Below are 18,525 nucleotides of genomic sequence, written 5' to 3'. Positions count from 1 at the left end.
TGAGCTCCAGAGATCCTGTGTGGAGATGGGAGAAACTTCCAGAAGGACAACCATCTCTGCAACACTCCACCGATCTAGGCTTTATCGCAGAGTGGCTAGACGGAAGCCTCTTCTCAGTGAAAGACACATGAAAGCCCGCTTGGAGTTTGCAAAAAAGCACCTAAAGGACTCTCAGACTGTGAGAAACAAGATTCTGTGGTCTGATGAAACCAAGATTGAACTGTTTGACCTCAATTGTAAGCGTCACGTCTGGAGGAAACCAGGCACCGCTCATCACCTGCCCAATACCATCCCAACGGTGAAGCATGGTGGTGGCAGCATCATGCTGTGGGGGTGTTTTTCAGCAGCAGGGACTGGGGGACTGGTCAGGGTTGAGGGAACAATGAACGGAGCAAAGTACAGAGATATCCTTAATGAAAACCTGAAACAGAGCGCTCAGGACCTCAGACTGGGCCGAAGGTTCACCTTCCAACAGGACAATGACCTGAAGCACACAGCCAGGACAACGCAGGAGTGGCTTAGGGACAACTATGTGAAGGTCCTTGAGTGGCCCAGCCAGAGCCCTGACTTGAACCCAATCGAACATCTCTGGAGAGACCTGAAAATGGCTGTCCACCAACGGTCCCCATCTAACCTGACAGAGCTTGAGAGGATCTGCAGAGAAGAATGGCAGAAAATCCCCAAATCCAGGTGTGTGCAAAGCTTGTCGCGTCATACCCAAGAAGACTCGAGGCTGTAATCGTTGCCAAAGGTGCTTCAACTACTTTGGTTAAAGCTGCCGGACTTTGGTTAAATATTCTTATGTTTTATAAACCAGAACTCTAATTGAGAGGGATAAATAGGTATGATATTTTTGGAGGATGCTCAAATCGTTAAAAGGTTAATCCAACACCAGGAGCCAGGACAGGAATCCTAGGGCCTGATCTCACTTGGTTTTAAAAGTATTTCAGGTTGTGGATAATCTTGGGCAAAATATTGTTTGAATAAATAATTGAAGACTATAGCCAGATGTTCAAATGGGATATTATTGGTGAAAAGGCTTGCCTAATTCGGGGACTCCCTCGGGACAAATAGACGGATGGGATATTTCTTAAAAAATAAACCTGTGGATAGGGAGAAATAGGTTTGATATTTTTAAACGGTGGTCAAATAGTTTTTCTCTCTTTTTCCCCATTCACTTCAATGTAAAGTATGGGATGTTCCACAACTGTCATATTGATTCTACTGATGGTGTTGATAAAGTTTGTCATCCCAAGCCCTGGTTGAACTACTTTTTGAATGCGTTTCGCCTTCACAGAAAATCTTTATCTTCAATTGTCTTGCAATTTGTTTTTGCTTTGCTTCACTTTTTTCTTCGATTACAGATCATTCTTCCCCCTTCTTCCCTCCTCCCCCATCCCTCACCTCCCCCCCCCCACCTTCCCAACAATATGCTCAAAATACTGTGTGTGCCATTTTTGTTTTAGGCCTACCTGGAGACCCTGGGCACATGGGTGACCCTGGCAATGATGGAGAAACTGGCTTGATAGGAAAGACTGGAAGTCCTGGAGATTTTGGTGATACTTCCAGCATGGGTGGTCTGCCAGGCAAAAAGGGTGCCACTGGACCAGTTGGACCAGAAGGGATACACGGTTCAAGAGGAAGAACTGGAAAGAAAGGACAGAGAGGAGCTCCTGGATTTCCAGGCGTCAAGGGTTTCTCTGGCCTACCTGGTGAGGTGGGTGACATAGGCATGCCTGGACCGAAAGGACTTCCAGGGTCTGTAGGTTTTCCTGGGTTACAAGGATATCAAGGGATGCGTGGACCTATTGGCGGAGTACCGTTAAAAGGTCCTCGTGGGCCCCAAGGAGAACCTGGCCACCCAGGTTTTCCTGGACCGAATGGTTACGATGGTGATGTAGGTCAACCAGGCCTTCCTGGTCTCCCTGGTCCCTCATGGCAAGAACAAGAAGCTGCTGAGCAAACTTTGATAATGGGCTTGGCTGAGTAGGACATGGCAAGTGGTTTCATGTCCAAATAAATTGGTCGTCATTTATCAGAGTCTGTTGAACGTGAAGGTGAGGTCAAAGGTTCAGGGCTAAATACTGAGTCAAGCAAGGACCATGGATGGACAAACTTGAGACATCGCCTCCGTCGTAAATGTCAAAATTCTTTTGTTCAAACAATACTCTGTTATCAGTCAAAAGTTAGTTCAAAACTTGGGGTTTGCACGAGACGAGCAGTGATCATTGGCTCCTTCTACCTATTACATATGCAAAAAGGTGGAATTTTAATCTCTCCTTCCCATCTCCAAGACTATTCTCCATACGTTTTCATTTCCTCTCTTACTCTTATCTCCTCACGAGCTTCTTGCCCTTTTCTTTCTCTCTTTTCCTCTTGCACTCCCATCACCCCCTTATTCAACTTTAACGGTACCTGACTGCAACCCCACCTCTCACTCCTCCTCATACGTAATATTTAGATTGCTCTTCAATATTTTTTGCAATCTCTAGCATTTGGTAACACATAAACAGAATTCTTCTCGGTAAGGAATGTAAAGAACCACGTTTACTTGCCAGTAAAATCTCTGGGTGGCAATTGGTAACATGGCAAAAGCTAAAATGGTTTAGAAGGTTTGTACCTACTCAATAGAATGTAGTTTACAGGTATTTGTGCATCGAGTTTATTAAATCATAAACAGGATCTTGAGGTGCTGTTTTTATTAATTACTGCAATCTCTTGGAGGAGTTGACATAACCTTGGGAAGTTCACAAAACTGGCAACAACACAGCTTATGAGAAAGTGGATCCCGAAGAGCTTTAGATGAAGAATATAGATTGCTATGTGATCCTGGTCATTTAGGATGTATCCAAATGGAGCAGAATGTTCGATTGCGATGATTAGATTTGATCTCTCTCTTTTTTTAGGAGTATAATGTAAATTGTAAATGATCGATGTTTACCCTCATTCAATGCCGAGTCATTTGTTTCTAACTCGGCTCATTGTATAACGTACGGTACTAACACCTTGAAACATGTGCAGGAACAAGGTGGTTGCCTTTGCATTTTAAAAAACGGAGCTGTGTACAATTTGCTGCCAATTGCAGGTGATGCTCGGGATGTGATCGGGGATGTTCTTATACTGATCTCCTCTGAGGTCCGCATTGCCTGGGTAAACATGTTGTTGTAGAAATGACTCCTATGGGTTAATAATTGCTTAATATAGCATGGATATTTACTTATTGAGTGTTTTGAATAAACGTAAAAGTAATTAAATGTGATATTAGATATGCATCGCTGTAATGTCTTCACAGAGATGTTTACCCTCCCCTATTGTGTGTGTCGAAATCCTCATCCCTGCGAGCCTATATTTAATGTTTATACTCTCTGTTATCAGTCCTAAATGTTCTTTTTAGCGTTTTGCTCGGCCAAAGAGCTATACTGATGGGAAAACAGCCACCAGGGTCGCTCAGTAGAGGAGGATTAGGGACCACCCTGGTGACTGGTAGCGGATGGGGGTCCCTCACCCATCAAGTGGAGCACGGAACAATAGTGTCTGAGTAGGGAGGGGCTTAGTGCATCACAACTGACATTGATGGCGGAGGATATAAAAGGCCTTGGCTTGAACAGCAGGGGATTAGATGCCAGGGACCTCGCTGAGAAACCTACATGCGAATTGCTGCGGGGCCTGCTTGAACCGGATCCCCTTTGCTGCGACGGTCTCTACAGCTCCCTACCCAGGAAGCTCACTCTCTTCCTCATGCAGAGATAAACTGCAGAATGATTTGCTCCTTTGCTTGCTCGTGTCATCACAGGGGTCAATCTGTGTCTCGCCGGGCACAGCCAGGGTATTTCCGTCTTGTATGCCTCTGATGTCTCTCTATCGTGGAAGGAATGTGGACGCTAAGGCAATAGGTTAATTAAGATTCTCGCTCGTTTGTTAGTTCGCGGGCACGTATTCTATAGTAGATTCAGATACATGTTGAATCGTTACTCTGTGCACGTGAAGTGAAAGTGGGGTTAAGCAATTGGTTCACGTCCGTCTGTCCATACGTCCGATCAGTTTATAAGAGGAACAGCTTATTTAAATTGTATTTTATATTTTGAAAACAAATCATAATATGAATAGGAAGACGAGTCTTTCATTTTACCATACTTTGGAATATTGGGGACGCTTCTTCGCAGTTGGCAGTCAATGTGTTAAAATTATTATTTTATTAAAATTGAAGCAATTACTTGAACACTACGTCAGGTATCATGTTCTATGATGTCTCTAGTTATTGTTTTTAATTGCTATTGTTTTCCCTCCCCATGCCATCATTATTATTCTTGAATACACTTGGTATCAGGTGAATTCTGGTTGTCCTGGTGGCTTCATTTGGTGGTTTGTATAAGTCCTGTTAACTGTGGATTGGTCGTGGTCTCCGTACTGCTACACCAGGTCGCATCATGTGATTCAGGTTGCTTGGCCTCATTATATCAGTCACGTGATCACCTATCGCTGTGGGGCTCGGCTGGCTGCGGATCCGTCGAATCGCCTGACTTCTATGGTTGCTTTGACGCAACTTGCCGGATTCAAACTGGGCAACCAGAACGGACCGGTGAATGTTAAAACACTGTGGCATTTTAAACTTTACAAACAGGCCATTTAGGCAGTAATGGAGAACCACTCTCTTTGGCTGTGTTCTCACCCACCAATCGATACCATAAGAGAGTTGGAATTGTGCCTCGATGTGTGTCGCCATTTTTCCAGAGATGGCTGAACAGATCTTCATCAAACTTTCGGACGGTTCATCAGTGAGTGTCGGGAAGTGTTCTAGGTTTTTGATTTTTTTTTGGGAGAAGCAAAGTTGGATTTTAAAAAAAATCTCTCCATAGTGCCTAAGCCTTTGTATCTATATGAAGGGTAATGTTAAATGAACCCAGACCCCATTCCTTAGTGGGTGTAGGGAAGTGTTTTAGCTCCCCATGAAAAAATAGACCGGCAACACCGGGCAACGCCAGCTAGTATTGTATAATATTCAACAAAATTTCAATTAGGCACCATCGATTTATTAAACGGCCGAGCAAGATGGCCAAACCCGAGAGGAACGCACACTCGCCTCGAAGCAGTGCAGTCTGGGTTTGAATGCTGACCCAGCTATAAGCTGTCATCCCAAGGTTTCACAGGCTGGGTGATTCATCAATGTGTACCGGCCCTTGGATGAACAGTTAAACTGGTGTCCCATTTGCTGACATGAGTTGGTGGACGTTAAATATCCCACTGCGGTCTTTCGCGAAGAGTAGGCGAGCCATCGCCGGCACTGTGACCAAATTCCAAATTCCTGTAGTAACTACAGCTGGGAGAGATGGCGAACCACTCAGCATGGTATAACTCTGGCCTGGAAACTTCTTCCAGCACCCAGCATGCTCTAACTCTGGCCTGGAAACTTCTTCCAGCACCCAACATGCTCTAACTCTGGCCTGGAAACTTCTTCCAGCACCCAGCATGCTCTAACTCTGGCCTGGAAACTTCTTCCACCACCCAGCATGCTCTAACTCTGGCCTGGAAATTTCTTCCAGCACCCAGCATGCTCTAACTCTGGCCTGTAAACTTCTTCCAGCACCCAGCATACTATAACTCTGGCCTGGAAACTTCTTCCAGCACCCAGCATGCTCTAACTCTGGCCTGGAAACTTCTTCCAGCACCCAGCATGCTCTAACTCTGGCCTGGAAACTTCTTCCAGCACCCAGCATGCTCTAACTATGGCCTGAAAACTTCTTCCAGCACCCAGCATGCTCTAGCTCTGGCCTGGAAACTTATTCCAGCACCCAGCATGCTCTAACTCTGGCCTGTAAACCCCTTCCAGCACCCAGCATGCTCTAACTCTGGCCTGGAAACTTCTTCCAGCACCCAGCATGCTCTAACTCTGGCCTGGAAACTTCTTCCAGCACCCAGCATACTATAACTCTGGCCTGGAAACTTCTTCCAGCACCCAGCATGCTCTAACTCTGGCCTGGAAATTTCTTCCAGCACCCAGCATGCTCTAACTCTGGCCTGTAAACTTCTTCCAGCACCCAGCATGCTCTAACTCTGGCCTGGAAACTTCTTCCAGCACCCAGCATGCTCTAACTCTGGCCTGGAAACTTCTTCCAGCACCCAACATGCTCTAACTCTGGCCTGGAAACTTCTTCCAGCACCCAACATGCTCTAACATTGGCCTGGAAACTTCTTCCAGCACCCAGCATGCTCTAACTCTCGCCTGGAAACTTCTTCCACCACCCAGCATGCTCTAACTCTGGCCTGGAAACTTCTTCCAGCACCCAGCATGCTCTAACTCTGGCCTGGAAACTTCTTCCACCACCCAGCATGCCCTAACTCTGGCCTGGAAACTTCTTCCACCACCCAGCATGCTCTAACTTTGGCCTGGAAACTTCTTCCAGCACCCAGCATGCTCTAACTCTGGCCTGGAAACTTCTTCCACCACCCAGCATGCTCTAACTCTGGCCTGGAAACTTCTTCCAGCACCCAGCATGCTCTAACTCTGGCCTGGAAACTTCTTCCAGCACCCAGCATGCTCTAACTCTGGCCTGGAAACTTCTTCCAGCACCCAACATGCTCTAACTCTGGCCTGTAAACTTCTTCCAGCACCCAACATGCTCTAACTCTGGCCTGGAAACTTCTTCCAGCACCCAGCATGCTCTAACTCTGGCCTGTAAACTTCTTCCAGCACCCAACATGCTCTAACTCTGGCCTGGAAACTTCTTCCAGCACCCAGCATGCTCTAACTCTGGCCTCTAAACTTCTTCCAGCACCCAGCATGCTCTAACTCTGGCCTGTAAACTTCTTCCAGCACCCAGCATGCTCTAACTCTGGCCTGTAAACTTCTTCCAGCACCCAACATGCTCTAACTCTGGCCTGGAAACTTCTTCCACAACGCAGCATGCTCTAACTCTGGCCTGGAAACTTCTTCCAGCACCCAGCATGCTCTAACTCTGGCCTGTAAACTTCTTCCAGCACCCAGCATACTATAACTCTGGTGTGGAAACTTCTTCCACAACCCAGTATGCTCTAATGCTGGCCTGGAAACTTCTTCCAGCACCCAGCATGCTCTAACTCTGGCCTGTAAACTTCTTCCAGCACCCAACATGCTCTAACTCTGGCCTGGAAACTTCTTCCAGCACCCAGCATGCTCTAACTCTCGCCTGGAAACTTCTTCCAGCACCCAGCATGCTCTAACTCTCGCCTGGAAACTTCTTCCAGCACCCAGCATGCTCTAACTCTGGCCTGGAAACTTCTTCCAGCACCCAACTTGCTCTAACTCTGGCCTGGAAACTTCTTCCAGCACCCAGCATGCTCTAGCTCTGGCCTGGAAACTTATTCCAGCACCCAGCATGCTCTAACTCTGGCCTGTAAACCCCTTCCAGCACCCAGCATGCTCTAACTCTGGCCTGGAAACTTCTTCCAGCACCCAGCATGCTCTAACTCTGGCCTGGAAACTTCTTCCAGCACCCAACATGCTCTAACTCTGGCCTGGAAACTTCTTCCAGCACCCAGCATGCTCTAACTATGGCCTGGAAACTTCTTCCACCACCCAGCATGCTCTAACTCTGGCCTGGAAACTTCTTCCAGCACCCAACATGCTCTAACTCTGGCCTGGAAACTTCTTCCAGCACCCAGCATGCTCTAACTATGGCCTGGAAACTTCTTCCAGCACCCAGCATGCTCTAACTCTGGCCTGGAAACTTATTCCAGCACCCAGCATGCTCTAACTCTGGCCTGTAAACCCCTTCCAGCACCCAGCATGCTCTACCTCTGGCCTGGAAACTTCTTCCAGCACCCAACATGCTCTAACTCTCGCCTGGAAACTTCTTCCAGCACCCAGCATGCTCTAACTCTCGCCTGGAAACTTCTTCCAGCACCCAGCATGCTCTAACTCTCGCCTGGAAACTTTTTCCAGCAGACAGCATGCTCTAACTCTGGCCTGTAAACTTGTTCCAGCACCCAGCATACTATAACTCTGGCCTGTAAACATCTTTCAGCACTCAGCATGCTCTAACTCTGGCCTGGAAACTTCTTCCAGCACCCAGCATGCTCTAACTCTGGCCTGTAAACTTCTTCCAGCACCCAGCATGCTCTAGCTCTGGTCCAGAAACTTTTTCCAGCACCCAGCATGCTCTAGCTCTGACCTGGAAACTTCTTCCAGCACCCAGCATGCTCTAGCTCTGGGTTGGAAACTTCTTCCAGCACCCAGCATGCTCTAACTCTGGCCTGGAAACTTATTCCAGCACCCAGCATGCTCTAACTCTGGTCCAGAAACTTCTTCCAGCACCCAGCATGCTCTAACTCTGGCCTGTAAACTTCTTCCACCACCCAGCATGCTCTAACTCTGACCTGGAAACTTCTTCCAGCACCCAGCATGCTCTAACTCTGGCCTGGAAACTTCTTCCACCACCCAGCATGCTCTAACTCTGGCCTGGAAACTTCTTCCACCACCCAGCATGCTCTAACTCTGGCCTGTAAACTTCTTCCAGCACCCAACATGCTCTAACTCTGGTCCAGAAACTTCTTCCAGCACCCAGCATGCTGTAACTCTGGCCTGGAAACTTCTTCCAGCACCCAGCATGCTCTAACTCTGGCCTGTAAACTTCTTCCACAACCCAGCATGCTCTAACTCTGGCCTGGAAACTTCTTCCAGCACCCAGCATGCTCTAACTCTGTCCTGGAAACTTCTTCGACAACCCAGCATGCTCTAACTCTCGCCTGGAAACTTCTTCCAGCACCCAGCATGCTCTAACTCTCGCCTGGAAACTTCTTCCAGCACCCAGCATGTTCTAACTATGGCCTGGAAACTTCTTCCAGCACCCAGCATGTTCTCACTCTGGCCTGGAAACTTATTCCAGCACCCAGCATTCTCTAACTCTGGCCTGGAAACTTCTTCCAGCACCCAGCATGCTCTAACTCTGGCCTGTAAACTTCTTCCACCACCCAGCATGCTCTAACTCTGACCTGGAAACTTCTTCCACCACCCAGCATGCTCTAACTCTGGCCTGGAGACTTCTTCCACCACCCAGCATGCTCTAACTCTGGCCTGTAAACTTCTTCCAGCACCCAACATGCTCTAACTCTGGCCTGGAGACTTCTTCCAGCACCCAGCATGCTCTAACTCTGGCCTCGAAACTTCTTCCACCACCCAGCATGCTCTAACCCTGGCCTGTAAACTTCTTCCAGCACCCAACATGCTCTAACTCTGGTCCGGAAACTTCTTCCAGCACCCAGCATGCTCTAGCTCTGGCCTGGAAACCTCTTCCAGCACCCAGCATGCTCTAACTCTGACCTGGAAACTTCTTCCACCACCCAGCATGCTCTAACTCTGGCCTGTAAACTTCTTCCACCACCCAGCATGCTCTAACTCTGACCTGGAAACATCTTCCAGCACCCAGCATGCTCTAACTCTGGCCTGGAAACTTCTTCCACCACCCAGCATGCTCTAACTCTGGCCTGTAAACTTCTTCCAGCACCCAACATGCTCTAACTCTGACCTGGAAACTTCTTCCAGCACCCAGCATGCTCTAACTCTGGCCTGTAAACTTCTTGCAGCACCCAGCATGCTCTACCTCTGGTCTGGAAACTTCTTCCACCACCCAGCATGCTCTAACTCTGGCCTGTAAACTTCTTCCAGCACCCAGCATGCTCTAACTCTGGCCTGGAAACTTCTTCCACCACCCAGCATGCTCTAACTCTGGCCTGTAAACTTCTTCCAGCACCCAACATGCTCTAACTCTGACCTGGAAACTTCTTCCAGCACCCAGCATGCTCTAACTCTGGCCTGTAAACTTCTTGCAGCACCCAGCATGCTCTACCTCTGGTCTGGAAACTTCTTCCACCACCCAGCATGCTCTAACTCTGGCCTGTAAACTTCTTCCAGCACCCAGCATGCTCTAACTCTGGCCTGGAAACCCCTTCCAGCACCCAGCATGCTCTAACTCTGGTCCGGAAACTTCTCCCAGCACCCAGCATGCTCTAGCTCTGGCCTGGAAACCTCTTCCAGCACCCAGCATGCTCTAACTCTGACCTGGAAACTTCTTGCAGCACCCAGCATGCTCTACCTCTGGTCTGGAAACTTCTTCCACCACCCAGCATGCTCTAACTCTGGCCTGTAAACTTCTTCCAGCACCCAGCATGCTCTAACTCTGGCCTGGAAACTTCTTCCAGCACCCAGCATGCTCTAACTCTGGCCTGTAAACTTCTTCCAGCACCCAGCATGCTCTAACTCTGGCCTGGAAACGTATTCCGCAGAATCAACGTTCTGTAACACAGTGTATGGTACATATGGGATCGGATTGATGACATGTGCAAATATGAGGGAAATCTGGACCCATCATAGGGGTACACGGTACACATCACCACTCTCCCGGATACTAATAAATATCGTGTATATCGAACAACGCATTCATCAGTACTTATACACAACGAGATGTAGCTCCAGACTCTCAAACGAGGTGTTATTTTTAATGTCTGCAGGTACACGGTATTCCAAAAAGACCTGAACAACTTTGGTGGTTAATATATACACAAAGAATTAAGTTAAGCACCCCCCCCGTTTTTTTACAACCTCGCACATTACAAGTTTGTTGTCGTCAAAACAGTGTAATATACCCATGATATTGCTATATTTTCTGGAGAAGTGATATTATGGTCACATAAAAACATAACAATCATGCCGTTTTCAATATTTTATTCTGAATAATTTAAGGTGAAATTTTTTGGGAATTTTAGGCATATTTTCACCTCAATTTAAGTATGGAGCTATAGGTCCATCACGGACAGTGTGGATGACGTTTATGTTTTCTAACGTACAGTCATTGTTCTGAGAAGACCTCTAGCGATCTTTGCGTCAATAACGTGTGTAGGACCCACGTGATCGGATCACTGACTCAACCAATCACTTTTTTTCACTTTGATCACTCAATTTCATCAATGGATAATTGCTAATGTCATACCAATCATTATTTGATCTCACATACCTTAGAATATATGCCAATGTATACATATACACAAAGAATATATATTAGGGGGTGCTTACCTTAATTCGTTGTGTAGGGGTGCTTAACTTAATTCTTTGTGTATATTAAGAACCACAAATGATACAACGATACCCTTTGGTTTTTATGATACAGAAACTCATAAAGTTTTGTGCACATCATCAATAAACTTCAATGTGAGCTCCGTTTGTTGAGCAATTAGGGGGAAGCGCCGTCCTGTTGAAAAATGATATTGGGTTGCAGGTGTTCAATGTGTGGGAAGGTGAATCCTTTCAACATGTTCATGAAAATTGTTTAGGTCATTGTATCCTCCGCAAAGAAAAACGGACTCACCAAGTGGTCATGGAGAAGGTCACACCACGCATTGACCTTTGGATTGTCGGGTATGTATTCAATGACCACGTCGGGGTTTTCAGAGCCCCAGATCCTCACATTGTGCCAGTTGATCTTCGCCGATATATGAAAGCAATTTCGTCTGTGACATTACCTTTCTCAGGTAATCTTCGTCATCCTCTGCGACAGCATTTCCAAGGCATGCTCTTGCCCTGCGTTTGGGTCCATTATTTGGTTTGAGTTCCTGCAGAATCTGCACCTTGTCTGCTATAAATGGATAAGTTGTGTGTCACACTTTTTGTGTCTATTAATTACGTACTATTGAAATGTACCTTTTGACCCGTTAGACTGCTGAGACCCCTTAGACCTTGAAAGACCCTTCAACACTTGAGACTCAAAAGACCCCAAGGACACAAAAGTCCTTGATGACCCAAAACACCCAGATGACCCAAAAGTCCTTAATGACCCAAAAGTCCTCAAAGACCCAACAGTCCCTGAGGAACCAAAAGACCAAAAAGTCCCCAAGGACCCAAAATACCCAGATGACCCAAAAATCCCCAAGGACCCAAAAAGTTATTGATTTCCCAGAGGACCCAAAAGACCCAAGAGTCCCCAAGGACTCAAAAGACCCAGATGACCAAAAAGTCCTTAATGACCCAAAACACGCAAAAGTCCCCAAGGACCCAAAATATCCTGGATGACCCAAAAGTCTCCAAGGACCCAAAAGTCCCCAAGGACCGAAAAGTCCCAGAGGACCAAAAATAACCAAGAGTCCATGTGGACCAAAAAGACCCAGATGACCCAAAAGTCCCCAAGGACCCAAAAAGTCCTTGATGACCCAAATGTCCCTGAGGAACCAAAAGTTTCAGAGTATCCAGATGACCCAAAAGTCCTTAATGACCCAAAAAGTCCTTGATAACCTAAAAGTCCCTGAGGAGCCAAAATACCCAGATGACCCAAAAGTCCTTAATGACCCAAAACACCATAAAGTTATTGATGACCCAAAAGTCCGAGGACCCAAAATATCCAAGAGTCCCCTAGTACCAAAAAGACCCAGATGATCCAAAAGTCCTTAATGACCCAAAAGTCCCCAAGGACCCAAAAAGACATTGATAACCCAAACATCTCAGAGAACCCAAGTCTCCACAGACCCAAAAGACATAGATGACCAAAAAGTGCTTAATGACTGAAAAGTCCTTAATGACCCAAAAGTCCCCAAGGACCCAAAATTACCCAAAAGTCCCCAAGGACCCAAAATACCCAGATGACCCAAAAGTCCCCAAGGACCCAAAAAGTCCTTGATGACCCAAAAGTCCCCGAGGACCCAAAATATCCAAGAGTCCCTGAGGACCAAAAAGACCCAGATGACCCAAAAGTCCTTAATGACCCAAAACACCCAAAAGTCCCCAAGGATCCAAAAAGTCATTGATAACCCTAAAATCTCAGAGGACCCAAGAGTCTCCGCAGACCCAAAAGACCCAGATGACCAAAAAGTGCTTAATGACCCAAAAGTCTCCAAGGACCCAAAAATTACCCAAAAGTCCCCAAGGACCAAAAAGACCCTGATGACCCAAAAGTCCCCAAGGACCCCAAAAGTGCTTGATGACCCAAATGTCCCTGAGGACCCAAAAGACACGAGTCGCCAAGGACCCAAAAGAACCAGAGGACCCAAAAGACCCCCCTGAGTCAGGCAGGCAGGTATGCTACAAGGCCATGAAGCCCAATGAAAATTTGGTACAACGGACCAACATACCCCCGAGTAGGTATAAAGCTTCAGTGTTTTAAGGAAAATCCTGTGTACAGTGGTGGTTGGTTGTCTCAGTTCTCTGGATGTGCACGGATTGATTGTCTGGGACTTCGTTGAAATGATTCACGGACTGTTCAATGTCTGCTGCACTCCTGCTTGGTTGACCAGTACTTTTCTGTTTCTGACAACTTGTGGTCTCCTTAAACCTCGTGTACCACTTTCTGATACTAGTTCGGAATACCTTCCATACCTTGTACGGAAATTACACTGAACTTGCGGGTCTGATCTCATCTTGATGAACCATTCGACGCAGTGAGCTTTCTTCTGTGGAGTCGCCATTTTCTTTTACAACAAGTGAATCCACTTGGATTCCGCCCAGGTTGGCACATGGAAATTATGATGTAGCATAATTATCATCTCGGGTCAAGATTTGAAATTATGCCATGGTTTTTGTAAAATTGCTACTAGTATTCACATTATGTACTTTCACCAAAACATACATCATCATAGAAACATACATAGAATTTGGGTCCTCTGGGTCATTTGGGTCCTCTGGGTCATTTGGGTCCTCTGGGTCATTTGGGTCCTCTGGGTCATTTGGGTCCTCTGGGTCATTTGGGTCCTCTGGGTCATTTAGGTCCTCTGGGTCATTTGGGTCATTTGGGTCCTCTGGGTCATTTGGGTCCTCTGGGTCATTTGGGTCCTCTGGGTCATTTGGGTCCTCTGGGTCATTTGGGTCCTCTGGGTCATTTGGGTCATTTGGGTCCTCTGGGTCCTCTGGGTCCTCTGGGTCATTTGGGTCCTCTGGGTCATTTGGGTCCTCTGGGTCATTTGGGTCCTCTGGGTCATTTGGGTCCTCTGGGTCATTTGGGTCCTCTGGGTCATTTGGGTCCTCTGGGTCATTTGGGTCATCTGGGTCATTTGGGTCCTCTGGGTCATTTGGGTCCTCTGGGTCATTTGGGTCCTCTGGGTCATTTGGGTCCTCTGGGTCATTTGGGTCCTCTGGGTCCTCTGGGTCATTTGGGTCCTCTGGGTCATTTGGGTCCTCTGGGTCCTCTGGGTCATTTGGGTCCTCTGGGTCATTTGGGTCCTCTGGGTCATTTGGGTCATTTGGGTCCTCTGGGTCATTTGGGTCCTCTGGGTCATTTGGGTCCTCTGGGTCATTTGGGTCCTCTGGGTCATTTGGGTCCTCTGGGTCATTTGGGTCCTCTGGGTCATTTGGGTCCTCTGGGTCATTTGGGTCCTCTGGGTCATTTGGGTCCTCTGGGTCCTCTGGGTCATTTGGGTCCTCTGGGTCATTTGGGTCCTCTGGGTCCTCTGGGTCCTCTGGGTCATTTGGGTCCTCTGGGTCATTTGGGTCCTCTGGGTCCTCTGGGTCCTCTGGGTCATTTGGGTCCTCTGGGTCATTTGGGTCCTCTGGGTCATTTGGGTCCTCTGGGTCATTTGGGTCCTCTGGGTCATTTGGGTCCTCTGGGTCATTTGGGTCCTCTGGGTCATTTGGGTCCTCTGGGTCCTCTGGGTCATTTGGGTCCTCTGGGTCATTTGGGTCCTCTGGGACATTTGGGTCCTCTGGGTCATTTGGGTCCTCTGGGTCATTTGGGTCCTCTGGGTCATTTGGGTCCTCTGGGTCATTTGGGTCCTCTGGGTCATTTGGGTCCTCTGGGTCATTTGGGTCCTCTGGGTCATTTGGGTCATTTGGGTCCTCTGTGTCCTCTGGGTCATTTGGGTCCTCTGGGTCATTTGGGTCATTTGGGTCCTCTGGGTCATTTGGGTCCTCTGGGTCATTTGGGTCCTCTGGGTCATTTGGGTCCTCTGGGTCATTTGGGTCCTCTGGGTCATTTGGGTCCTCTGGGTCATTTGGGTCCTCTGGGTCATTTGGGTCCTCTGGGTCATTTGGGTCCTCTGGGACATTTGGGTCCTCTGGGACATTTGGGTCCTCTGGGTCATTTGGGTCCTCTGGGTCATTTGGGTCATTTGGGTCCTCTGGGTCATTTGGGTCCTCTGGGTCATTTGGGTCCTCTGGGTCATTTGGGTCCTCTGGGTCATTTGGGTCCTCTGGGTCATTTGGGTCCTATATTCCTATCCTATAACATATATATCCTATAACCTATCCTATATCATATAACATATATCCTATATATCCTATAACATAACATATAACAAATATCTATATTATAATAGCCGTAGATGATTCTGTCTGTCTGTCTGTCTGTCTATCTGTTGGGTGTCTGTCCGGGGTGTGGCTTACTCGGTTTGCAGAGTAGCTCCACCCATAGCTCCACCCATTCTGGGAGTGGCTATAAACAAATATCCACCATTTTATTAACTCGCATAGCTTTGAGTCCTGTTTTGTAGGCCCGTGGTGTCTTGCTCTCCCCCAGTTTTATTTCAAATCAAATTCGATAAATCATTTCATTTTTCACAGTCGCTAACATAGTTTTAGACTCGGTTGAAAAAAAACGGGAAGAAAATCCAATGAAAGTTGCCGTTTATAGAACGAAATGAATTCTCAAAGGCCTGTAACTTCAAGGCCATTGAGTCTCTCTCACGCCTTTATCTCCAACCTAACTCACCATATGATTTCATTTTTATCGATGGTTTTACTTTTAGACTCGGTGTCAGCAATAATTGAGAACAATCCACACACGCGGGAAAATGCAGAGATATATTTTTTAAAATCGCATTCTGTCTGTCTGTCTGTCTGTCTATCTGTTGGGTGTCTGTCCGGGGTGTGGCTTACTCGGTTTGCAGAGTAGCTCCACCCATAGCTCCACCCATTCTGGGAGTGGCTATAAACAAATATCCACCATTTTATTAACTCGCATAGCTTTGAGTCCTGTTTTGTAGGCCCGTGGTGTCTTGCTCTCCCCCAGTTTTATTTCAAATCAAATTCGATAAATCATTTCATTTTTCACAGTCGCTAACATAGTTTTAGACTCGGTTGAAAAAAAACGGGAAGAAAATCCAATGAAAGTTGCCGTTTATAGAACGAAATGAATTCTCAAAGGCCTGTAACTTCAAGGCCATTGAGTCTCTCTCACGCCTTTATCTCCAACCTAACTCACCATATGATTTCATTTTTATCGATGGTTTTACTTTTAGACTCGGTGTCAGCAATAATTGAGAACAATCCACACACGCGGGAAAATGCAGAGATATATTTTTTAAAATCGCGTCATGGTGTATCATACACCGCCCAACATGACACCGCCGGCAATGTGTCGATATATATTAAAAATTCGCTTTTGCTTTTCCGTTATGATATATTACTATTTCGTTTGATGATAGTCGTCACAAAAACGTCAACAATGATGCCGACATATATTTCTTCGTTTTTATTTCATTCAACATATTAGCCGGAAGTAAAATATGTTTCAGGAAATTACCGAGAGATATTTCTTCGTTTTTTTTATTAGTTATGTGCGCATACACTTTAAATAGGTTTATTTGAAATCTTTAATTTTCCACAAACATTCCACACACGCGGGAAAATGCAGAGATATATTTTTTAAAATCGCGTCATGGTGTATCATACACCGCCCAACATGACACCGCCGGCAATGTGTCGATATATATTAAAAATTCGCTTTTGCTTTTCCGTTATGATATATTACTATTTCGTTTGATGATAGTCGTCACAAAAACGTCAACAATGATGCCGACATATATTTCTTCGTTTTTATTTCATTCAACATATTAGCCGGAAGTAAAATATGTTTCAGGAAATTACCGAGAGATATTTCTTCGTTTTTTTTATTAGTTATGTGCGCATACACTTTAAATAGGTTTATTTGAAATCTTTAATTTTCCACAAACATTCCACACACGCGGGAAAATGCAGAGATATATTTTTTAAAATCGCGTCATGGTGTATCATACACCGCCCAACATGACACCGACGGCAATGTGTCGATATCTATTTTCAATTCGATATATCATTTCATTTTTCACAGTCGCTAACATAGTTTTAGACTCGGTTGAAAAAAAACGAGAAGAAAATCCGATGAAAGTTGCCGTTTATAGAACGAAATGAATTCTCAAATGCCTGTAACTTCAAGGCCATTGAGTCTCTCTCACGCCTTTATCTCCAATCTAACTCACCATATGATTTCATTTTTATCGATGGTTTTAGAGTCGGTGTCAGCAATAATTGAGAACATTCCACACACGCGGGAAAATGCAGATATATTTTTTAAAATCGCGTCATGGTGTATCATACACCGCCTAACATGACACCGACGGCAACATGTCGATACATATTAAAAATTCGATATATCATTTCATTTTTCACAGTCGCTAACATAGTTTTCGACTCGGTTGAAAAAAAACGGGAAGGAAATCCAATGAAAGTTGCCGTTTATAGAACGAAATGAATTCTCAAACGCCTGTAACTTCAACTTCAAGGCCATTGAGTCTCTCTCACGCCTTTATCTCCAATCTAACTCACCATATGATTTCATTTTTATCGATGGTTTTGGACTCGGTGTCAGCAATAATTGAGAACATTCCACACACGCGGGAAAATGCAGAGATATATTTTTAAAAATCGCGTCATGGTGTATCATACACCGCCCAACATGACACCGACGGCAACGTGTCGATATATATTAAAAATTCGCTTTTGCTTTTCCGTTAAGATATATTACTTTTTCGTTTGATGACAGTCGTCACAAAAACGTCAACAATGATGCCGACATATATTTCTTCGTTTTTATTTAATTCAACATTATTAGCCGGAAGTAAAATATGTTTCAGGAAATTACCGAGAGATATTTCTTCGTTTTTTAAAATTAGTTATGTGCGAATACACTTTAAATAGGTTTATTTGAAATCTTTAATTTTCCACAATATAATTTACTTGCCATTTATCATTTGATGATTACGAGACAAATTCCTCTTGAGGATCGTGACAATTCATGCGCTGCGTGGAAACTTCTATTTCCAAAATGAATGAGACGATCGATGAAGAACGCAGACTTGAACAGGATGCAGCAAGAAAACGAATGAGACGGGCGAACGAGTCCATCGACGAACGTCAATGCAAACTTGCGGGGTCACCCGTGGGAATCCCACGGGCATGGATGTGTGTGACATTTCGACATATTGAGTTAGATGCTGCACATTCATTTTTACAAAATGGTTACTGGCAAGTCATCAGATCCAGAAATGGTGTAAAAACCACCGTTTAGAGGCCATTTTTCCCCGCAAAGCGGGGGTTGGCCTTTTCGGGGACCGTGGTAGTTGTTGTTTTTTTGTCCCCTTTTTGAAGCAATGTTTTACGGGCGGATGCCCTTCCTGACGCCAACCCTTTTTGCCGCCTTCAACGACAAACAGGGAATTACCAGTGAACTGGTACTCAATTAGCCGACCTCGGAAGGATGACAGGCTGAGTCAACCCCCCTGGCATTAATTCGGCGATCGACCGAGATTCGAACCCAGGAT

At 46.0% G+C, this 18,525-nt stretch overlaps 1 protein-coding gene across 4 annotated transcripts in view; it reads left to right on the top strand.

Annotated features, from left to right (window-relative positions):
• The window catches only part of LOC137436912 (collectin-12), a 56,798-nt gene extending 52,466 nt beyond the window's left edge, over window positions 1–4,332 (top strand). For all 4 annotated transcript variants that reach the window (XM_068131134.2, XM_068131133.2, XM_068131135.2 and 1 more), the window contains one exon: window positions 1,467–4,332. In XM_068131134.2, the coding sequence (XP_067987235.1) occupies window positions 1,467–1,990 (524 nt within the window). In that variant the 3' untranslated portion in view covers window positions 1,991–4,332. The remainder of the gene's footprint in view (window positions 1–1,466) is intronic.
• Window positions 4,333–18,525: the final 14,193 nt, after the last annotated feature.

Source organism: Myxine glutinosa, chromosome 11, assembly GCF_964187855.1.
Source record: "Myxine glutinosa chromosome 11, kmMyxGlut1.1, whole genome shotgun sequence".
Lineage (NCBI taxonomy): Eukaryota > Metazoa > Chordata > Myxini > Myxiniformes > Myxinidae > Myxine > Myxine glutinosa.
The sequence above is the reverse complement of the archived record's forward strand: the minus strand, read 5'-3'. Positions and strand labels throughout refer to the sequence as shown.